The sequence below is a fragment of the Cynocephalus volans genome, chromosome 6 (assembly GCF_027409185.1).
Source record: "Cynocephalus volans isolate mCynVol1 chromosome 6, mCynVol1.pri, whole genome shotgun sequence".
NCBI lineage: Eukaryota > Metazoa > Chordata > Mammalia > Dermoptera > Cynocephalidae > Cynocephalus > Cynocephalus volans.
The window spans coordinates 158,544,337-158,568,854 of record NC_084465.1 but is presented as its reverse complement, the minus strand read 5'-3'; the positions used below and the strand labels follow the sequence as shown (position 1 = coordinate 158,568,854).

At 39.8% G+C, this 24,518-nt stretch overlaps 1 protein-coding gene across 2 annotated transcripts in view; it reads left to right on the top strand.

Annotated features, from left to right (window-relative positions):
- The window catches only part of IARS1 (isoleucyl-tRNA synthetase 1), an 80,656-nt gene extending 58,579 nt beyond the window's left edge, over positions 1 to 22,077 (top strand). For both annotated transcript variants that reach the window (XM_063099099.1, XM_063099100.1), the window contains exons 31-34: positions 12,681 to 12,806; positions 17,122 to 17,265; positions 17,878 to 18,030; positions 21,467 to 22,077. In XM_063099099.1, coding sequence (XP_062955169.1) covers positions 12,681 to 12,806; positions 17,122 to 17,265; positions 17,878 to 18,030; positions 21,467 to 21,549 — 506 coding nt within the window. In that variant the 3' untranslated portion in view covers positions 21,550 to 22,077. The remainder of the gene's footprint in view (positions 1 to 12,680; positions 12,807 to 17,121; positions 17,266 to 17,877; positions 18,031 to 21,466) is intronic.
- Positions 22,078 to 24,518: the final 2,441 nt, after the last annotated feature.

Here is a 24,518-nt window from a genome sequence, read left to right as displayed (position 1 = left end):
TACTAGAGACATTAAATAATGATAAAAGTGTCAATACACAAGGAAGACATATGATTCTAAATGTGTATGCACTCAGCAACAGAGCTGCAAAATACATGAGACTAATGGTTTATTTACAGGTAGACCGTAAAGGAGAAGTAGACAAATTCACAGTTATAGGTGGAGACTTCAACATATGTCTTTCGGGCCGAGCCCGTGGCACACTCGGGAGACTGCGGCGCTGGGAGCGCGGTGATGCTCCCGCTGCGGGTTCGGATCCTATATAGGACTGGCCGGTGCACTCACTGGCTGAGTGCCGGTCATGAAAAAGACAAAAACAAAAACAAAAAACAAACAAACAAAAAAAAACATATGTCTTTCAACAATCTCTAGACCATTTAAACAGAAAATCAAGATATAATCAATATTTATAAAACACCCCACCCAACAACAGCAGAATATAAATTCTGTTCCATCTCCCACAGAACTTACTAAGACAGACTGTATTTTAGGCCATAAAACAAACATCAGCCAGTTAAAAGAGTTGAAATCATATAGAATGTGTTCTCTGACTACAGTAGAATCAGACTATAAATCAGTAACAGAAAGATGAAAGTAAAATCTCCACATTCTTGAAAACTAAACAACATACTTCTAAATGATCCCTGATCAGGAAAGAAGTCTCAAGGGGAAAAAAAAACACACAGAACTGAGTGAAAAGGAAAATACAACATACAAAAATATGTGAAATGCAGCTAAAGCAGTACTGAGAGGGAAATTTATAGAATTAAAGACTGAAAAAGGAACAGTTTCAAATTATAATCTAAGGTTCAAACTCAAGATACTAGAAAAAAAAGAAAGCAAAATAAACCCACAGTAAGCAGAAGGAAAGAAATAAAGTGCAAAATTAATACAATTGAAAACAGGAAAATAAATGAAACAAAATGTGGTTCTTACAAAAAAAAAAAACAATAAAATTGATTAACCCATAGTGAGACTGATAAGGGAAAAACAAAGACAAATTACCAATATCAGGAATGAAACAGGATATCAATACAGACTCTGCAGAAATCAAAAAGATAAGCAAATAATATAAATAAATCTACAAACATAAATTTGACAACTTGGATGAAATGAACCAATTTCTCAAAAAGCACAAACTACCACAACTTACCCAGTGAGATAGATCGTTTGAATGGCCGTATTATCATTAGGGAGCTTGAATTCATAATTTCAAATCTCAAAAAGGAAATCTCCAGGCCCAAAGCAGTTTCACCGGACTTTTAAAAAATTAACACCAGTTTTATAAAACTCTTCCAGAAGATGGAATTGGATTGAACATTCCCCAGCTCATTTTGTGAGGGTACTACCCTGCCACCAAAACCAGGTAAAGACAGTATTAAAAGAAAGAAAGAAAACTACTTACATCTCTCATGAATATAAAAGAATCTTACTGGCAAAAAATTGTGAAATAGAATTAAGCTAAATATACAAAGAATTATGTATCATGACCAGGTAGGTTTTATTTCAAGGATGCAATGCTAATTCAGTATTCAAAAATCAATGTAATCTGCCATATTAATATAATAAAAGATTACATGACACTAGCATTGATGCAGAGAAAGTATTTGATAAAATTCAACATCCATTCATGATAAAAGCCCTCAGGAAAATAGGAAAAGAGGAGACCTTTACCAACTTGATAATGAGCATCTACAAAAAAACTTACAGCTAACATTGTGCTTAGTGGAGAAAGCCTGAATACTTCCTACTGAAGATAAGGAAAAAGGCAAGGATGCTTGTTCTCAGAACTTACATTCTGCATTGTACTGAAGTTGTAGCCAGTGGACTAAGGCAAGAAAAGGAAATAAAGGCATGCAGATCAGAAAGGGAGAAATAAAGCTGTTCCTGTAGATACAAGAAATCTGCATAAAATTACCTGGAACTAATCAGAAGCTCACAGTGACTGGGGTTCAAGATGTGGCACCATTACCAGCTGCTCCCATGATGTCTGTCTGTATTTTTATTTGGGCCTGTGATGATATCTCACACAGTGCATGATCCCCTGAAGTGCTACACTAGTTCAGTGATGTGTGGCATGTAAGCTGATCCATCACTGCCAGCATCCTGGCTATCTCATGTGGAGCCCGTCAGGTGACCCTGTAGAAGGAGTCAGTTGGATGGTCAGTGGGTATGCATCAGTAATGTGACAAGGCCAGGATTCTGTGTCAGCTTCAGTTGTAGAGGGCCAGCAGAATGACATTTTTCAATATTTTTGGCCATTTTTTTGTGTACTTTGGTTCCAGCATTAATTGGGTTAGCTTCCAAAATTATTGAATAAAATCATATTGCTTATAAAAAGAAAAAACTTTCTTCGGGATATAAGATAAATATTCAATTCAATTTTATTTCTGCATACTAATAGTGAACAAGTGGACAATGAAATTAAAAATGTGATACTATTTACAATCACTTAAAAAAAGGGTACTTAGATGCAAATCTAATAAAGCATGTATAGGGCTTGATGCAGAAAACTACAAAATACTGATTTAAAAAATTAACTGGTGTTCCAATCCCCCTACCAGCCAGCTGCCAAACAAAAAAATCAACAAGCCATCTCAAAAAAATAAGAATAAAAAATCAGAGAAGATGTAAATAAATGGAGAGACACGCCGTGTTCATGGACTGGAAGATTCAATTTAGTAAAAATGTCAATTCTACCCTAATTGTTATACAGATTTAATCTAATTCCTGTTGAAATATCAGCAAGATTTTTTTGTAAATATTGGTAAGATTATTCTAAAATGTATCTGGAAACAGGAAGGAAATAACTAAAACAATTTTGAAAAATAAGGATATAGTGGAAGAAATCACTCTGCCCAATTGAAAGACTTAACCAAAGACCGCCATGAGCATACAATAGTCACATAGATCAGTGTTACAGATAGAGAACCCATAAATAGACCCACACAGTGTGACCAATGGGTTTTTGAGAAAGTTGAGTGTCTACATTATATGTAATGCTGATTCTGAGGCCTATCCATTTAACAAAACCGACAATATCCTTATTTATCAAAGATTACCCAAATCACGTGAACTTGAAAAGTATTTGCATTATTTTCCATACTTCTGAGAGAATTCTTAATTTATATTAAGGGCTTATTTTCCTTTAAGCCAATTCAGGAGAACTCTTTTTTTTTTTTTTTTTTTTAATTTTTTTTATTTCAATTTATCTTTTTTTTTTTTTTTTAATTTTATTTTGTCGATATACATTGTAGCTGATTATTGCTCCCCATCACCAAAACCTCCCTCCCTTCTCCCTCCCCCCCTCCCCCCCAACAATGTCCTTTCTGTTTGCTTGTTGTATCAACTTCAAATAATTGTGGTTGTTATATCTTCTCCCCCCCCCCCGGTTTGTGTGTGTGTGTGTGTGTATGTGTGTGTGTGAATTTATATATTAATTTTTAGCTCCCTCCAATAAGTGAGAACATGTGGTATTTCTCTTTCTGTGCCTGACTTGTTTCACTTAATATAATTCTCTCAAGGTCCATCCATGTTGTTGCAAATGGCAGTATTTCATTCGTTTTTATAGCTGAGTAGTATTCCATTGTGTAGATGAACCACATTTTCCGTATCCACTCATCTGATGATGGGCATTTGGGCTGGTTCCAACTCTTGGCTATTGTAAAGAGGGCTGCGATGAACATTGGGGAACAGGTATACCTTCGACTTGATGATTTCCATTCCTCTGGGTATATTCCCAACAGTGGGATGGCTGGGTCGTATGGTAGATCTATTTGCAATTGTTTAAGGAACCTCCATACCATTTTCCATAGAGGCTGCACCATTTTGCAGTCCCACCAACAATGTATGAGAGTTCCTTTTTCTCCGCAGCCTCGCCAGCATTTATCGTTCAGAGTCTTTTGGATTTTAGCCATCCTAACTGGGGTTAGATGGTATCTCAATGTGGTTTTGATTTGCATTTCCCGGATGCTGAGTGATGTTGAGCATTTTTTCATATGTCTGTTGGCCATTTGGATATCTTCCTTAGAGAAATGCCTACTTAGCTCTTTTGCCCATTTTTTAATTGGGTTGCTTGTTTTCTTCTTGTAAAGTTGTTTGAGTTCCTTATATATTCTGGATATTAATCCTTTGTCAGATGTATATTTTGCAAATATTTTCTCCCACTCTGTTGGTTGTCTTTTAACTCTTTTAATTGTTTCTTTTGCTGTGCAGAAGCTTTTTAGTTTGATATAATCCCATTTGTTTATTTTTCCTTTGGTTGCCCGTGCTTTTGGGGTCGTATTCATGAAGTCTGTGCCCAGTCCTATTTCCTGAAGTGTTTCCCCTATGTTTTCTTTAAGAAGTTTTATTGTCTCAGGGTGTATATTTAAATCCTTAATCCATTTTGAGTTGATTTTAGTATACGGTGAGAGGTATGGATCTAGTTTCATTCTCCTGCATATCAATATCCAGTTATCCCAGCACCACTTGCTGAAGAGGCAGTCCCTTCCCCAGTGAATAGGCTTGGTGCCTTTGTCAAAGATCAGATGGCAGTAAGTGTGTGGGTTGATTTCTGGATTCTCTATTCTATTCCATTGGTCAGTGTGTCTGTTTTTATGCCAGTACCATACTGTTTTGGTTATTATAGCTTTGTAGTATAGCTTAAAGTCAGGTAGTGTTATGCCTCCAGCTTTATTTTTTTTGCTGAGCATTGCTTTGGCTATTCGTGGTCTTTTATTGTTCCATATAAATGTCTGAATAGTTTTTTCCATTTCTGAGAAAAATGTCTTTGGAATTTTGATGGGGATTGCATTGAATTTGTATATCACTTTGGGTAGTATGGACATTTTCACTATGTTGATTCTTCCAATCCAAGAGCATGGAATATCTTTCCATCTTCTTGTATCCTCTCTAATTTCTCTCAGCAGTGGTTTGTAGTTCTCATTATAGAGATTTTTCACCTCCTTGGTTAACTCAATTCCTAAGTATTTTATTTTTTTGGTGGCTATTGTAAATGGGCAGGCTTTCTTGATTTCTCCTTCTGCATGTTCACTATTGGAGAAAAGAAATGCTACTGATTTTTGAGTGTTGATTTTGTATCCTGCTACTGTGCTGAAATCATTTATCAATTCCAGCAGTTTTTTTGTAGAGGTTTTAGGCTGTTCGATATATAGGATCATGTCATCTGCAAACAGGGACAGTTTGACTTCATCTTTTCCAATCTGGACGCCCTTTATTTCCTTCTCTTCTCTGATTGCTCTGCTAGTACTTCCAACACTATGTTGAATAGGAGTGGTGAGAGTGGGCATCCTTGTCTAGTTCCTGTTCTTAAAGGAAAAGCTTTCAGCTTTTCCCCATTCAGGATGATATTGGCAGTGGGTTTGTCATATATGGCTTTAATTATGTTGAGATACTTTCCCTCTATACCTAACTTATAGAGGGTCTTTGTCATGAATGAGTGCTGAACTTTATCAAATGCTTTTTCAGCATCTATAGAGATGATCATATGGTCCTTGTGTTTGAGTTTATTAATATGGTGTATCACATTTATTGATTTGCGTATGTTGAACCAACCTTGCATCCCTGGGATGAATCCCACTTGATCGTGATGAATAATTTTTCGTATGTGTTGCTGTATTCTGTTTGCTAGTATTTTAGTGAGGATTTTTGCATCTATATTCATCAAGGATATCGGCCTGTAGTTTTCTTTTTTGGTTATATCTTTACCTGGTTTTGGTATCAGGATGATGTTTGCTTCATAGAATGAGTTTGGGAGATTTGCATCCGTTTCAATCTTTTGGAATAGTTTGTAAAGAATCGGTGTCATTTCCTCTTTGAATGTTTGGTAAAATTCTGCTGTGAATCCATCTGGTCCTGGGCTTTTCTTTGTTGGGAGCCTTCTGATAACAGCTTCAATCTCCTTTATTGTTATTGGTCTGTTCAAATTTTCTACGTCTTCACGGTTCAGTTTTGGGAGCTTGTGTGTGTCCAGAAATTTATCCATTTCCTCCAGATTTTCAAATTTGTTTGCGTATAGTTGTTTATAGTAGTCTCGAATGATTCCTTGTATTTCAGATGAATCAGTTGTAATATCGCCTTTTTCATTTCTAATTTTTGTTATTTGAGTCTTCTCTCTTCTTTTTTTTGTTAGCCATGCTAATGGTTTGTCAATTTTATTTATCTTTTCAAAAAACCAACTTTTTGATTTGTTGATCTTTTGAATTGTTTTTTGGTTTTCAATTTCATTCAGTTCTGCTCTGATCTTAATGATTTCTTTCCGTCTGCTAACTTTAGGATTGGATTGTTCTTGTTTTTCTAGTTCTTTAAGGTGAAGTGTTAGGTTGTTCACTTGCCAGCTTTCCATTCTTCTGAAGTGAGCATTTAATGCAATAAATTTTCCCCTCAATACTGCTTTTGCAGTATCCCACAGGTTTTGGTATGATGTATCATTGTTTTCATTAGTTTCAATAAACTTTTTGATTTCCTGCTTGATTTCTTCTTGGACCCATATGTCATTAAGTAGAATGCTGTTTAATTTCCATGTGTTTGTATAGTTTCCAGAGTTTTGTTTGTTATTAATTTCTAGTTTTAATCCATTGTGGTCTGAGAAGATACATGGGATAATTCCAATTTTTTTGAATTTATTGAGACTTGATTTGTGACCTAATATGTGATCTATCCTGGAGAATGATCCATGTGCTGATGAGAAGAATGAATATTCTGAGGTTGTTGGGTGGAATGTTCTGTAGATATCTGCCAATTCCAATTGGTCTAGAGTCTTGTTTAGATCTTGTGTTTCTCTACTGATTCTTTGCCTAGATGATCTGTCTAATATTGACAGTGGAGTGTTCAGGTCCCCTGCTATTATGGTATTAGTGTCTATTTCCTTCTTTAGGTCTAATAGAGTTTGTTTTATAAATCTGGCTGCTCCAACATTGGGTGCGTACATATTTATGATTGTTATGTCTTCTTGATGGATCAGTCCTTTTATCATTAAGTAGTGTCCCTCATTGTCTCTTTTTATGGTTTTTAGTTTAAAGTCTATTTTGTTAGATATAAGAATAGCCACTCCAGCTCGTTTTTCTTTTCTGTTTGCATGGTAAATCTTTTTCCATCCTTTCACTCTTAGTCTGTGTGAATCTTTATGGGTGAGGTGGGTCTCTTGTAGGCAGCATATAGTTGGGTCCTGCTTTTTGATCCAGTCAGCCAGTTTGTGTCTTTTAATTGGGGAATTTAAGCCTTTAACATTAAGAGTTGTTATTGAAAGGTGTTGATTTATTCCTAGCATTTTATTGGTTGTTTGGTTGTCTTAGGTGTCTTTTGTTCCTTGCTTTCTGATTTACTGTTTGGTTTCTTTGTTTGTTGGTTCCTTAGGTTGTAGATAGTGTTTTTGTTAGCTTGTTTTCTCTTCATGAATGCCATTTTTATTGTACTAGCGGGTTTAGATTTTTCTTAGGTTTTTATGGCAGTGGTAGTTATTTTTCAGGAACCAAACCCAGTACTCCCTTGAGGATTTCTTGTAAGGGTGGTCTTGTGGTAGTGAACTCCCGCAGTTTTTGTTTGTCTGAGAAATATACTATTTGCCCCTCATTTTGGAAGGATAGCCTTGCAGGGTAGAGTATTCTTGGCTGGCAATCTTTGTCTTTTAGTATTTTGAAAATATCATCCCATTCCTTTCTAGCTTTTAGGGTTTGTGATGAAAAGTCTGATGTTAACCTGATTGGGGCTCCCTTATAGGTGATTTGACGCTTCTCTCTTGCAGCTTTTAAGATTCTCTCTTTGTCTCTGAGTTTTGCCAATTTGACTATGACATGTCTTGGAGAAGGCCTTTTTGGGTTGAATACGTTTGGAGATCGTTGAGCTTCCTGGATCTGAAGATCTGTGATTTTTCCTATACCTGGGAAGTTTTCTGCCACTATTTTGTTGAATATGTTTTCAATGGAATCTCCATTTTCCTCCCCTTCTGGAATACCCATGACTCGGATATTTGAGCGCTTGAGGTTGTCTGATATCTCTCTCAGATTTTCTTCCATGTCCTTGATTCTTTTTTCTTTCTTTTTGTCTGCTTGTGTTATTTCAAACAGCCCATCTTCAAGTTCAGAGGTTCTCTCCTCAACTTCGACAAGCCTTCTGGTTAAACTCTCCGTTGTGTTTTTTATTTCGCTGAATAACTTCTTCAGTTCAGCAAGTTCTGCTACATTTTTTTTCAGGACATTGATTTCCTTGTATATTTCCTCTTTCAGATCCTGTATACTTTTCCTCATTTCATCATGATGTCTAGCTGAGTTTTCTTGTATCTCATTCAGTTTCCTTAGAATTATCACTCGAAATTCCTTGTCAGTTATTTCAAGGGCTTCTTGTTCTATAGGATCTAGAGTATGAGATTTATTAACTTTTGGTGGTGTACTTTCTTGATTTTTTGTATTTCTGGTGTCTTTTTTTTGGTGTTTATTCATTGTGGCAGGGGGTTTCACAGTCCACCGGTTTGAGACTAATGACTAACTAGGATGTTGCTGTGGTTGCCAATTTGGTATGGCTCCCGCCGTGACTGCTCAGTTGGCCTCTAGTGTCTTGTGTGTGTGGTTGCCTCGGGTCTTGGGCTTCTCCGGGGATCCACCTTTCTGGTCAGCTTGTACTCTGCTGGGCTGGTGGATCACGTACCACAGGGTGTGTGATCTCTGTTGAGCTTTCACTTTCTGTACAGGACTTCTCCCCGTTCCGTGTGCTCTGGCCCAGGCTGTTAGATCGTGCAGTGGCGACCCCACCGGGTGTATGGTTTCTGTCGAGTCTCCACCTCCCTGGCCGCACGTCTCCCCCCTCTGTGCACACTGTGCTGGGCTGGGGCGTGTCTTCTGCACCCCTCGTCTATCAGCTGGGCCTTCAAGACCCTGCTCAGCACCGCCTCGCCCAGGAAGTCTACCAGGTTTCTGCTAGGCACAGACGACCGGTCTCTCTGGGTGCCTTTGTAGCACTGTGTAGATCTTTCTTGGGTCTTGTTCACCTTTGTATCCCCCCGGTATAAACCGAGTCTAGTGCCCGCCTGCAGCCTGCTCTCCGGCAGGTTCAAGCGGACCTGGGAACTCTCCTACCACACTATTCCCAACCAGAAATTCGTTAGGCTTTTTTCCAAACTGGTGGTCACAGAGATGGTATCTGCCTCCCAGTAACAGGAAGTTTACCGGGGCGGAGTCCAGGGTGTGGTGGAGTGACAGTCGGCCCGCCCGTACTTCCTAGCCCTCCCAACACTGGTCGGGGACGCCCCACACCCCCAGCCCCGCCAGAGAACCGCGGAGGGAGTGGGAGAGGAGGCCGGCCCGCAGGGTCCGGAAAGCCCCGCGCCAGGCCAAGCAAATGGGCTCAGTGATGTCCGAGCAGGGCGGAGCTGCCCGCACCTGGGAAAATGGAGGCAGCACCGGGGCAGTGAGTGGCCTGGTGGTGCAGGCGGGAGCCGCGTGGGCATCCACCCCCCAAACAGAGCTGTGCCAGGGATCACTCACAGTGCTGTGCCAGGTCGGGCGCTCGCTCTGTCTCTGGTTTGTTGCCTTCCGTGTTCTTGGCGCTGCCGCCTCGGGCTGTTCAGTCGCGGCGCGGCTCGGGTGCTCCCAGGAATCTTCTTTAATGCCGGCCTGAAACCTCGAATCCTGAATAGGGCAAGCTGGCCGCCTTCAGTGCGGCCCCAGCCTCCGGGATCCTGGCTGCATCCACAGCAGCCCTGGCGCCGTGTTCCCTGTTTCAAGACTCGCTTTTGCAGCTAAGAATCAGTTCTTTTCCTGCTCCACACTTCAAAGCTGTTGCCTGTAAATGAGGCAGCCTCTCCTGCCGGGGGCAAAGTGGCGTTGAGCCCCCACGACCGGCCAGCAGCAGCAGTCCTCCCTTAAGAGATGGCCAGAGGAAGGTCCACAAGCTTCCCGGCTGACTGAGGCCCAGTGGCCACCTTTTCCACCTCAGCTACTCCGCGCCAGCCGCCGCAGCCGCCGCCATCTTGAAACTCCAGCCCTCAATTTGGAGAACTCTTTTACAAATTAATTTTGGCAGTACCATCCAGAGGTAGAAAAATATCACGTATACATTACATGTGAGGGAACTTCAAAAATTTCATGGAAAAATTCATATTATCTTTTAATTCTATTTTTTCATTACCTTTTTTTTTTTTTTTTTTTTTAAAGATGACCAGTAATGGGATCTTAACCCTTGACTTGCTTTTGTCAGCACCACGCTCTCCCAAGTGACCTAAACGGCCATCCTATATAGGGATCCGAACCCGTGGCCTTAGTGTTATCAGCACCACACTCTCCCAAGTGAGCCAAGGGCCAGCCCTATTTTTTCATTAACTTTTTGTGGTACCCTTGTATGTACATAGATTCATTCATACATGCATACATACATAGGCATACATAAACATACAAACAAACAGCTGTAGCTTTTATTCTAAAACTCTTATGTGCCAGGTGCTATAATACAAAACTCACTAGCTTATAAAGAATAGCTTGATCAGAATTATTTTTGTAGCAGATGGGATAAATTAAGGTTACCTACTCAGGTTATTGAAGCTTTCTACTAGTATTTGTGGAAAGTCTTAAAATTTTTCATTTAGGCAAAGAGTTTTAAATACTTGACACCGAAAGCACTGTTCATAAAAGGGAGAATTGATAAGTGAACTTTATCAAAATTAAAGAGGTTTGCTTTGCCAAAGACCCAATGAAAAGGGTGAAAAACAAGCTACAGTCTGGGAGAAGGTATTTACAAACAACATATCCCACAAAGGACGTGTCTACAATATATATCTGTCAAATTTGAAATGGAGAAAAGATATGAACAGACATTTACTAAAGAGAATATACAGATGACAGAAATGCCCATGAAAATATTCAACATCATTAGCCATCAGGGAAATGCAAATTAAAACCGAAACAAAAAAAACTGAAACGAGGTATTACTGCACACTATCAAAATGACTAAAATAAAAAGTAGTGACAATACCAAATGCTGTTGAGGATACAGAGAAACTGGATCTCATACATTGCTGGTGGAAATGTAAGATGGTACAGTCCAATTTGGCAATGTCTTAAAAAATTAAACATGAGGGCCGAACCCGTGGCTTACTCAGGAGAGTGTGGCACTGGGAGCGCTGAGGCCACAGGTTCAGGTCCTATATGGGGATGGCCAGTGAGCTCACTGGCTGAGCGCGGTGTGGACGACGCCAAGCCAAGGGTTCTGATCCCCTTACCGGTCACATAAAAAAAAAAAAAAAAAAAATTAAACATGAGCTTTTCATAATGACTCAGCAGCTGTGCTCCTAGGTATTTATCCCAGAAAACTGAAAGCTTGTTCCCCCAAAAAACTTGTACATGAATGTTTATAAGTAGCTATGTTCGTAATAGCTAAAAACTGGAGACAACACAGATGTTCTTCAGCAGATAAATGATTAAACCAGCTGTGGTACATCCATACCATAGAACACTACTCAGCAATAAAAAGGACCAGCTATTAACACAGCAACTTATCTGAATCTTTAGAGATTGATGCTAACTTAAAAATCCCAAAAGGTTTCATTCTGTTTTATTGCATTTATATAACAAACCCTTGAACAGCACAAGTTTAAACTGTGTGGATCGACTTATACACAAATTTATTTCAGTAAATATATTGGACAATTTTTGTTAGGTATGTCATTAATGAATTCATGACATACCTATGAATGAATTCATGACAAGTAGCCTACCTAACAGTGGGCTATTAGTAGTTAAATAGTTATTTAGTAATAACATGAGGCGGCCCTGGGTGCACAGAGCAGCATAGCTACAACCCAGGGGAAAGCACACAACACACTTAAGTGGTAGTTAAGTAGTTAAGTTTTGGGGGACAAGTTATATGTGGAATTTTGACTGCATAGGGGTGGGAGAATAACCCACCACTCCACCCCACATGTTGTTCAAGGTCACCTTTATAACATTGAAATGATTACCAGGGGTTAAAGAGGGAGTGGAGCTGGAAGGGAATTAGGTGTGGTAATTAAAAGGCAACACAGGGATCCTTGACACAGAACTATTCTATATCTTAATTATGGTGATGGATACAGGCTTTTATTTTACACAGGTAATAAAATTGCATAGAACCAAACACACACACACCCCAATAAGTAAAAGTAAAACTGGGGAAATCTGAATAGGATCAGTGGATGCGTCAGTGTCAATAGCCTGGTTGTGATATTGTACTGTAGTTTTGTAAGATGTTACCATTGGGGGAAACTGGGGAAAAGGGCCCATGGTATTTCCCTATTATTTCCTATAACTGCATGACTCTACAGTTATCTCAAAATAAAAAGTTTAAATAAATCAATAAAGTAAATGTCTGCAATTGAATCTAAGGTATAGGATAGATCAACATCAGGACCTAGCTGGTATTTTTGACCACTCCAAGCCTTGGGGATTTACAAATGGCACAAAATGAAAAATGAGGATTGTAAATACAAAGGTTTGAATCTGGGAAAAGATGAGAACAGATTGTTCTATCCCTGGACCACATGTACCAAGGATTACCAGAACACATCTTAAGGGTATATATAGTGTATACTTGGGGGAAAAAGAAAAAAATTAGACTTGAACCCCTTTGTATCCCTTGACATTTCTTTCATATTTAACATTTTCTTTTTTTAAGTTTTACTTTTCTGAATGAGATCTTACTTTATGGCTTTTTAGGTGGAGTATTGCTTCTGGAAAATCCAAAAGGCGATAATAGGTTGGACCTTTTAAAATTTAAGAGTGTTGTTTCTAGCATTTTTGATGTTGAAAATACAGAGCTGGCTGTCTTCCATGGTGCAACAGGTATGTGGAAAGTGAGAAGTTGTCTGCGGTGAAGCTCTTGATTTGATATCAGTCTTATCAGTTTTACGCTATAAAACCCTTGCATTTTTCTTGACTCTGAGTCAGGGCCAGGCTCTCCTGCAGTGCCCCCTCACTGTTAGTATGGCTGAAAACCCTGGACTTACTAGGAGGTGGTTTTTATCCTACCCTCTCACCTATTAGCCGTGTGATAGATTTCAGGCTTCAGAGACCTCCCTGGTGAGTTTTAACTTTATGAAACATAGTACCTAAATCTTACTAAAACAAGCCTGTATAAAATTTTAAAAGAATTATAAAGGCATTCTCTTCCATTATTACGTGTTGAATTGTGACTCCTGAAAAGAAAGACATGTTGAAGTTCTTACCCCCAGTACCTCAGAATGTGATCTTCTTTGGAAATAGGGTCATTGCAGATGTAGTTAGTTAAGATGGGGTCATACTGGAGTAGGGTGAGCCCCTACTCCAGTATGACTGTTGTCGTCATGAGAAGAAGGCCATTGAAAACAAAGAGACACACAGGGAAAATGCCACATGGTAAGATGAAGGCAGAGATTAGAGTTAACGCAGCTGCAAGCCAGGAAACACCAAAGGTTGATAGTAGCCTCCAGAAGCTAGGAAGAGGCAAGGAAGGATTCCCCTACAGGTTTCAGAGGGAGCATGTCTCTAACGACACCTTGACTCGGACTTCTTGCCTCTGAACCTATGAAATAATATATTTCTGTTATTTTAAACCCCCTAGTTTGTGGCATCCTCAAGAAACTGATACTCACTTTATGAATCCAAATGCTCATTTCAGAAACTTTTAAATAACTTAAAAAAGGAAATCTAAATGGCCAGTTAATAAAGGAAAAACTGCTGAATCTTACTAGTAATCAGGAATGTATAAGATAGAACCACAGTAAAGTACTATTACTGCCACCAAACTGGCAAAAACTAGAAAAATCTCACAGTATCAAATGTCGTCACGGATATTATGTAGTAGGAACTCTCATTCTCTGCTAGGTTGTGTATTGTTAGAACCACTGTGGAAAACTGTTTGCTATTATTCTCATTAAAGGGTGGATAGGGAAGCAAAAGCAGTGTGGGAGAAACTGGAAAAGTAAAGGTCTGGAAGAAGGTAGTGAGCTGGAGGCCTGAGAAAAATCTCAAACCAGGGTCCACCATGGGGAGCTGGTGAGGATGTCAGTGGAAGGCTTGGATCTTGGCCTGAAGTCACTGAAGGGGAAGAAGTAGGGGAAAGTAAGAATAGACCGGAAATCACATCAGATGGTCAGGCAGCCTGTAGAAGGAGCAGCATGGTGGTGCACCTTGCTGGAAAGTTGCACATGTGCCTGGCCCAAAATTTGGAATAGTAGAGGCAGGAGCACAGATGCTTCTGTCCACTTTAAACCAGCGTACCTGAGAAAGCGGAGGGGTGCTTGGGCCCCACGTTGATGTTTTGAGCATAATGGCTGTTGCTAAACTTCCACCTTCTAAACCCTGTGCAGATTTCTCTGTAGTCAGTCATTACCCAGAGCCAGGCCAGGCAGAGAATCTGGGAAACAGTTTCAGCTTAACTGCATTGACATAGGGTAAAACCACCACAGTCCAGCACTCCACCCCCTTGTGACCTTGGCATCTACGCATGGCTCTTTAAGCCATATTTAACTTCCTAAATAAAAATCCTAATAAATTAAAAATCTGCTCTTAACTATTTATTGTACAACTGAAAAGCATGTTCACCCCTTTACCAACAACAGGATGAAAAGTCACCTTCTCTGTCTCTGGGTGATGTTGATTCCTCTTATGGCTGAATCACACTCCCCTTTTACTATTCTTTTATTTTACCAAGACATAAAGTTAACCTGTTAGAAAATCTTATGTTATGTGGTAGGGAAATAAGCCAGTGGGAAATAAGAATTGATTAATATGTACACAAATATATTCTTATGTAAATAAGAACGAAGTCTTGTAACTATTACAGTCCTGCAGACTGTAACTGAGCATATGGTCAGCACTTTTGTGTGTAATTTCCCCTGTCTGTTCTGTAGACCCTTTGCCTTTAACATATGTCTCCTCTCTGATGGGGTAATCCAAATCTTCTTTTCTGAAGAATTAGAGCCATTAAAATCCCTGCTTTCCCTGTTTATGTTGGGGTTTTGCAGTTTTTATTCATTTTATCACTAATAAGGTACAGGGGATCTCCTGCATTCCAGACATATTACTCCTTATTCTCATTCTGCAGTCAGAATTAATCACCCTGTTCAGCACGGTAGCACCTCCCCCCAACACTTTGCTTGTTGATTCGCTAGCCAAAGTAGCACGGAGTGACCAAATGTCAACTTCCATTTTATTGAAACCATAGCTTTGTCACCTGTTGGAAGCATTCCTCCCTTGGGAACTTAACCTCTAATAGATCACAGTGGTGGAGTGGATCATTAAGGCTGACAGCCAGGGAAGCCATTTCTGTCTCCCATTTCATCTCTCACCCTGAGTCTTGGCTGTGAGACAAATGGCACCATATGAGGGTCTCTGATTTAGAGTTTCTCAAAGGGCAAGTACTAAGTATTTTAGACTAGGAGTCATTAACTCTGCCATTGTAATGCAAAAGCAGCCACTACACTATATGAACCAGTGGGGCAAGGCTGTGTTTTATTACAGCTTTATTTACATAAACAGGTGCAGGCAGGGCCATAGTCTGCCTGCCCCTCATTTAAAGCACAGTGGACATTATTCCAGCCCTGGAAGATGTTGCTGCCCAAGTGGGGCTGAAACTGAGTCTTAAAAAGGCCCTTCCAGAATTTTATTAGATCAGCTGCTTCAGGTTGATGGGGAATATGGTATGGCCCAGTGAATTCCCTGAGCATGAGCACCTTGCCACACTTAATTTGCTGAAAACTGAGTTCTCTGGTCAGAAGCAATGCTGTGTGGAGTGCCTTGTTGGTGAATAAGACATGGATGGTGTGTTTGACGGGAGCATTAGAGGCAACAAAGACAAATCCATGTCCAAAGGAAGTGTGTGTTACAGTGAGAAGAAAATACTACCCTTTCCATGACGGGAATGGTCCTAACCAACCAGCTGTCAGGGGCCTGGCTCATCTTCCCTGGCAGTAATGCAATATTAGAAGCTTGGTGGTAGTCCCTTCTGTTGGTAGGTGGGACACACAGTAGCAACCACAGCAGAATCAGCTTTGGGGGGTGGAAGTTGTGCTACTGAGCCCATGGGTGTCCCTCCCCCCAGCCTGAAGACCTCTTTGTTCATCAGTCCACTGGGCAAGGACAGAAGTGTCTGGGGATAGAGTAAGTCACACTGTCCACCCAATTTTTTTTTTTTTTTTTTTTTTTTAATTTATTTTTTTTTTGTCTTTTTGTGACCGGTAAGGGGATCGCAACCCTTGGCTTGGTGTCACCCAAACCGCGCTCAACCAGTGAGTGCACCGGCCATTCCTATATAGGATCCAAACCCACGGCAGGAGCGCCACTGCGCTCCCAAGCGCTGCACTCTCCCGAGTGCGCCGCGGGACCGGCCCATCCACCCAATTTTTAGATCCAAGTCCCTGACTGTTCCCATTCGGTCCAGCCATTAGCCAGTGCTCATGAATCACTGTAGATCTATTCCTCTGGTTGTTTCTTCTTCTGAGCAATGTGAACAGCCAGCTATTCTGAACAAGGTTGTACCCATTGAGACAGTTTCCATCCACCACTGTTCTTTAGGGCCACTCAGAGTCAGAGCACAGCTGAGGTACTTTCAGTGGTGCAGCATGTTGTGCAGAACCATCTACACAGCAGACCTAAAATGTTTTCTTTCTCTATCAGCTGCTTCTAGGGGACTTCCCATGAGGTTACCGGTGTGGTTGAGAGAAGAAACATGGCCACAGGATGGGATGGGCATCTAGCCGCATAGTGGGGCAGGTTCCTGTTCCTTGAGGAACTGCCCCAGCCCAGCCTTGTTTGTGGCACTTGCACTCAGTATTGGGTGGCTGCCCATACACCCAGTCCCAGGTCACAACCAGTATCAATCATCTAGCTATGTATCCATCCCTAAGCAATGTTTAATTTTCTACAAATGAGATTTTACTACATCTTATGTTTTAAGTTATGAATATTATGCCATTTATTTTGAAATATTAAAATTTCCTCCTATTTGCATGTCATTAAAACCTAGTTTTATAGAAAAGACAGTGTCCTTTGGTAAACAAAAATTAAATGGAAAGCAGCATCACTGTATATGATACATGATAATAGTTATGTAGGAAAAAGTGAAAGACTTCAGCTTGGAACTGTCTAATCCTGAGAAAATTTTTGTTGTTATTTTTAGAAATACAAAACCAAACTGACTTACTGAGTCTTAGTGGGAAAACACTCTGTGTGACTACAGGGTCAGCTCCCTCTCTGATCAACAGCCCTAGTACTCTTCTCTGTCAGTACATCAACCTGCAGCTTTTGAACACAGAGCCACAAGGTATGTGCCACAGCAGTCAGGTTGTGGGGTGCTGGACATTAAGGTTTCCTTTAATGTTCAGATCTCTAGCTTATGTGTATTTTTCGAGTCAGCTTCAATGTAGTGACTCCCGCACTGATTTGGGGAGCGCCACTGACTTGTTTCTTTTGGTGTGTATGTGGAAAGACCCTCAGCCATCTGACATGTTCATGAAATAAGTTATTTAAGTAAAAATTACAAATGAATTAAGTACCAAAACGTAATTCATGGTATACTTTTTCTTGGAAAATGTTCTGAAAACGTATACACCTCCATCAACAGACTAGATTGATATTTATTTTTTCATGATATTTTAGGCTCCTTGTTGTGCACATTTTTACTGAAGTCTTCAGGCTCTTCACTTGACTATGTACTGAATATCTGTTCCCTAAGCTGCTGGGCTGTTATATAAGACGGTTTTTCTTTTCCCTTTCCCCTTCCCTTTGTGAGATGTGAAGGCTGTTTCTGCACAGTCTGCCTCCAGCTGTCACACTTGTGCTCCTTACACTGCTACCTGTGAGAGCTGCCCACAGTCCCCACTTTGTTAAAGGATGAACTCACAGGATTTAATCCAGCTTGTTCTTTCTTCTGTAGAATGTTTAATGGGAACTGTGGGTACTCTCCTGCTTGAAAACCCAATAGGACAGAATGGACTCACCCACCAAGGTCTTCTGTGTGAAGCAGCCAAAGTGTTTGGCCTTCGGAGCAGGAAGCTAAAGCTGTTTCTGAATGAGACTCAAACACAAGGTAAGGGGATTATGGACCATCAGGTTCTTTATTTTTGCTTTTCTTTCGTTGAAAGTAGATTTTTGTGCCATTAACCATTTGTAGATTATGTGTGTGGGAAATAGTGCTACTGTTATCTTTTTGTTCTTGTTCTTTCCCCAAAAGTTTACCATACTATAATTTTTTAAAAAATAATAATTAAAAGAATAATTGCTTTTTGCTTTTGAAATAATCTAAAAATTATATTGGTATGTTATTAAAAATAATGCTTCTAGGTAATTTAGTATATTTGCTGACTTTAAAATTGTTCTCTTGTCCAAGAATCAAAATTATCACAGTGTTGCAAAATAACAGTTTGAAGGAAACTTAAAACTGACGGTTACACCTCCCTTTATAGTTTGTAAAGCGTACTCACATGCATTTTCTCAGGGAGCTACATAAAATGCAAAGAGCTAGGTCATCAACTGACATTTTCTGCATTCAATAATTCAGAAAACAAGAACAGGATGATGATTTGCACGAGCTAGTGTTTGGCAGCATGTTTTCTCCTCGTTTGTTTACCTCCTTCACATCATCTGCTTCTGTGATTTCTGCTTCTGTGGCTGTTCTGTCAGCTTCTCTACTGACATACTGGCCCTCCTCTTAGCTCTGTTCTGTAATCCTGTGGCACCTCGAAGATGTTTACGTTAATATTGCTGCTGCTGGAATCATTTCCCCAAACAGTATCCCATTGTGGGATCTGTTTTTTCTGTTTATAGTCATCCTTCTTGACATCCCAACTCAAAACATTTTACCATGTCATCCTTTTGTTTATAAAGCCTTAAAGCCTGGAATTTATTGGACTTTCTGAATGAGGATTTGTATCTTTCAGCACTTGTAGAAAATTGCCAGACATTAACTTTTCCAGAGTTACCCTTATTCATTCTACCTCTCTCTTCTTCTCTTCATGTTTTCCCTCTCTTTGTGTTTCTGTGCTACATTCCAGGTAATTTTGATTGATTTATCATATCCTTCTTCCTCTACAGGTAAGGTGTTTTTTCCCCCTGACCTCTTCAAGATTTTCCTTTTTGTCTTTAGTTTTCTGCAGTTTGACTATGATATGTCTAGGTGTAGATTTTTTAGTATGAGGCATTCTTCATTTCTGTTACAGTGTTTCGATTTCTGGCATTTCCTTTTAATTCTTTCCTAGAGTTTCCATCTTTCCACTACATTACCCATCTGTTTTGCTTGTTTTGTTATTTTTCTGTTGAAGCCCAGTTTTAAGGTACATTTCTCTAGTTCCTTGGAGACATTGTCAACCCAGTCTCATTTCAAACTCAGTTATTTTGGGACATAGAGAGTTTTAAGAAACTTCTGACCTTAGTTGTGCACAAGGACCAGGAATTCTCATGGTGACGTGGTCTTTCTATCCCTACCCCAAAACAAGGCTGAGTGAGGCAAGTTCTCTATGTTGGTTTTATTGTGGCTGCTGCAACAAATTACCACAAACCGGGTGGCTTAGGACAACAGAAGTTTTATTCTCTCACGGTTCTGCAGGCAGAAGTCTGAAATCAAGACGTCAGTAAGGATGCACTCTCTTTGAAGGCTTCAGGGGAGAATCTGTTCTTTGCCTCTTCCAGCTTCTGGTGGCTCCAGGCATCCCTTAACCAGTGGCCATGTTGCTTCAGTCTCAGCCTCTGTGGTCACATTGCCTCCTCCTCTTCTGTCTGTTTCCTCTTTTTCCAGATAAGGTTATAGTCACGGCTTCTGGGAATTTAGGACATGGGCATCTTTTGGGAGGCCCGTTATTAAACGCACTACATTCTCTTCACTGTTTCTCTGTGGCAAATTTACCCTTTTGCTATGGGTTTCTTATTTGAGGTCCCAGTTTTTGAGGAGGGTTTTGTTAAACTTCCCAGTTTGTGTAAACATAAGTGTTTTCTTGCCATGTTTTCATAATAGCCCTTGAATGCCAAAAGCATTAAGCCTTCAGGAACCCTAGAAAATCTTAATACTCAGGTACCCCTTGGGAGTCATTATTTTTGGCCTCTGTGGATTTTCCTCATTTTCTTTCCTGTTCAGGTATTTATTTTTTTAAGACTTAATTTTTTTATATTATACTTTTAAATTTCATACCATGTAGTTAAAAACTAAAGCCTTACTTCCACTTGGGTGGAAAATATAGATTGCCTACTGGGACAACAGCTGTTTTTAGAGAAAGCTGGTCCTTTCCCTTTAAATTCAGATCTGGTTAAAAGCAAAATGCCCCACAATAGGCAAATAACTATTTTGAATTTTCTTTTTCTTCTCTTTTGTCTTTCTTTTTGAATTTTATATATTTAGTGTGTTTTAATCAATTGCATTTGTGTTATACTTTTGGATGCTCAGAGTTTTCATCATTGGCCATATTAGATCCTATGTTCTTTGACATGATCCCTTCAGTCTTTGCTAACTTCTTGCTTGACATAGCAACATGTCCTAGGCTTATCAGGTACTCTTACTTCCCCACACCTGGAGATAACTGTTCTTCCAGTTATGGGGGGTTATATTTAGAAACCACATGTCTGGGCTACTGGGTTGGCCCTGTTCGTAGGCCTTCTCTGTAGACGTAGGAAATATATGTTTTTGAGGAAAAAATACATCTTGGGGAATACCCAAAGTTAGCCAAACTGTGAGGTGATGGCACGGTCCTCCAGAAGTCTCCAGTAGTCTGCCCAAAACTCCTCACCACAACTGTAAGGAGTTAGGGTTCAACTACAGACTCAGAAGAATCTACACAAGACCACCATCACTTCTGGCAACTACTGCAAGTTTAGGGGATTTCCACAAACCATACTCAGGTTCAGTAATTTGCTAGAAGGACTCACAGACTCACTGAAAAGTATTGCACTCATGGTTTTGTTTATTATAGAGAAAGGATACAAATTAGAACCAGCCAAAAAAAGATTATAGGGCATCTGGGAGGGGTCCAGATTAGGAGGTTCACGTCATCCTCCCCCTGGTGGAGTCATGGACCGTGTTACCTCCTCCTATTCCTAAAATGGGACAACATACAGAGTATTACCAACCAGGAATGCTCATCCGAACCTTGGTGTCCAGAGTTTCTATTGAGGTTTCACTATGTAGGCATGACTAATTAATTACCCACCTGGTTGTTCTCTGTCTCAACTGATACCATGTGACCCAGAGTCCCCACCCTAAATCATATGTTGGCCTTTCTGGTGTGGCAAACTCTATCCTGAGTAATCTCAGCATAAATGATCAGAGGTAGTTGAAGTGCCCACCATGAGTAAAAAAGACTCTCCTCCCAGGAAATTCCAAGGATTTAGAGGTTTCCCCCAAGAACTGGAACAAAGGTCAGACCTCTCTTAGGATGAGGCCAAATTTGTTACTACACAGGCAGTTAACATTTTTTAAAATATTCACCCACAATGGGTACAGTATTGATTTTTTTTTAATCTTTTTCTTTCCATCCTAGAAATCACAGAAGACATCCCCATGAAGACTCTGAATATGAAGACCGTGTATGTTTCTGTATTGCCAACAACGGCAGACATCTAGCATTCAGTTATCAATGGAGTTCAACCAGCCTTTCCCTTACACTCATCCCCTGTACATACACAACATGGGCACATGGGCACAGTGGAGATATTTCCTTCGGGTGCATGAATGACTTGCTGCTTTTGGTCTGGAATTCAAATGGGATTATTTGATCAAGTGACTTGAGACCTCACAGTAATGTTCCCACTTAACCTTAAACACCTATGCAGTCATATCGGGGGAGGGTTATAATGTTACCTTAGAACTACGAAGTATATTTCTATACTTGAGTTCTTAAGTGCAAAAGGTAGTAGAGATTTAAATATATATATATATATAAATCATTTTATGGCCTTTTAAAATTTATTTGAACCAAGGTCAAAAGTTTCGGTCCCTGTACTGGCCAGCTGCCCAAAATTTTTTTTAAAAAAACGTGAGACCTGAAGAAATGGACATGTTAAATATTTCTGCTACCTGGATTTTCCTGGGTAATTTGATGAAATGTTTTAAGTGTCAGTAAATCAGAACAATTAAAAAATCCCTCTCTCATATATGTGTTGGAAGTAGTTTATTCTCCTAAACTTTAATGAACCTTGAAATTTATAATCTTTGTAGAACATAAAAACTTAATAGTGATATCTGAAAGTAGATGGTGTCCTAACCATTTAATATCACTTCTTCCCAAAATCCTGGGTGATAATTGGGTTCTCAAAGAAGCAGATGCCAAGACAAAATTAGATGTACAAGAATTTATTGGAGGAAACATAAATGAAGGATGAAGGGGAGAGGGAGCAGGCATAGGTGGAGAGAAACTTCGGATTACAGTGTAGGTCTGAGACCTGTGAAAAGCGAAAAGGAAAGAAGATTGGTTAGAAAAAGGCTAGACTGCAGTGCAACTCTGAAGAAAGTCTTGGTCAGGCCAGTGGAGAGTCTTAAGCAAGGATTCTGTTTAGAAGAGTTGGCAGAAATGACCTGGCTTTGCCCCTGCCTTGTTTAGTCAGTGTCTGGGAGAAGCCCAGGGGAGGCGTGGCCTTGGCACAAATGCAGCAGCTGGAGGCTGTCAACCAACTACACTCACATCAGATTCTTTTGAAGGGAGATCTAAATGATGCATCTATGGCTGCTATCACAAATGCATTCAAACACAAACCTACACAGTTGGAGAAAATAGAGTAAACAATTGCTGGAATTTTTAGAATTGAAAGCTTATGGGTATTAATGAAGTTGGTAAACCCAAGAAAACCCAGTACTAAATTAGCAGTGGAGAAATTAAGAAGCATTTACAGTTCAGAATTCTCAGCACCAGTTTTCTCTGGGATGAAGGGTAAAGAAGAAGCACACAAATAGGAAAGATTGGGTGAACACTGAGAAGCCTTGGGACTTCTTCCACATTGCTAGGCAATTCTGTACAGTCCACCACAGTTGACGTTTCTAGAGAGGGTAATAGAGTCACCCTGGGTGGTAGAAATTCAAGTGAGTTGAAGACAAGGGTATTTGCAAGTTTGGAAGATTTCAAAATCAACCCTCAGGTTAGATAATTTGCTAGAAGCACTCATAGAACTCATTGAAAGATACTGTATGTATGGTTACAGATAATTACAGGGAAAGTTACAGATTAAAATCAGCCAAAGAAAGAGATGCAGACGGCAGAGTCCAGGAAGAGTACCAAACACAGCTCTGTTGTCCTCTTCCCCTGGAGTCAGAATGCATTACTCAACTGGCATGAGTGTGTGACAGTTGCACAGAGGATTGCCAGCCAGGGTAACTTATTGGGGCTTCCCATAGGCATGATTGATTGATTGACATGCAGTCTTGTTAAAGCACCAGACAGATTGTAGTAACAATTCTAGACTCTATCTAGAATTTCCGGAGATCTAGTGAAAGCCTCTAACATGGAAGAATGAATCCAAAACAAACCAAAAGAAAACAAAAGCAACTTAGAGGAATCAAATGATGCAGTTAGAAGAAAACTCCCCCCACCAACTCTATTAGTGTCCTTAGAGATGTAAGGTAAGATATTGCATCTGTAAAATAAGAACAGACTGCTATAAAGCATGTAAATCTCAGAGGAGAAAAAAATGTGCCTGTTAATTTAAAACAATAGCAGAAGAGAAGACAATAGAATCATTGGGAAATAACGTTGAAACTTTCCAAATGCTACAGGGATTAAAGATAAACATGTAAGGTGGGAGAAAACAGATATGTAAATTAGAGTTGTAGAGGTTCCAGAAACAATAGAGAAAAGTAAGGTCAGGAAATTATAAATAACGTAAACAAATTTTACAGAACTAAAAGATACAGGTAACCAAATTGGAAGGTATCCAGCTACCTAGCACACTGCATGAAAAGAGACTCAAAGGCACATACCTGAAATTTCAGAACATAAAAAGAGAAAACAAGTTTCTAGAAAGAAAGAAAAACAGATTATATACAAGAGATAGCAATTAGTAAGGATTTAATTTCTCAACAGCAGCACAAAGCAAGAAGATAATCTTCCCAACTGTTAGGGAAAAGCTTATGAGCTAAAATTCTACCCAAGCATATTATCAAACAAGTATAAATGTAAAATAAAGACATTTTCAGACATGAATTAGGTGTCAAAAAATGTGTCTCCCATGTACACTCAGGGGGCTATTGGAAATGTACTTCACCACACTGCAGTAAGCCCACCCCAGTCTTAGTTTCTAATACCATCATCCAGTGGAAGGAACAAGGGTTCCCTGGGAAAATGACTGATTGTACAGATGGAGCTGGAAATATGCAAGATGAGCCTGGAGCATCTTGTAGGGCCAGAAAGTACAGAAGTGCTCAAAAAACAGTGGTGTGTGGAAAGTGACATCAGTAAGATGGCATAATAGGAAGAGCCAGGCCCTCACTCTCCCATAGAGATGCTGACTTAATATATGGATCAAATTCCCTTTGTGAAAACTCCAGAAATCAGTTAAGAAGTTGCAACACCCCTGGTGAGCACAAGACCAAGAAGAGCTGAT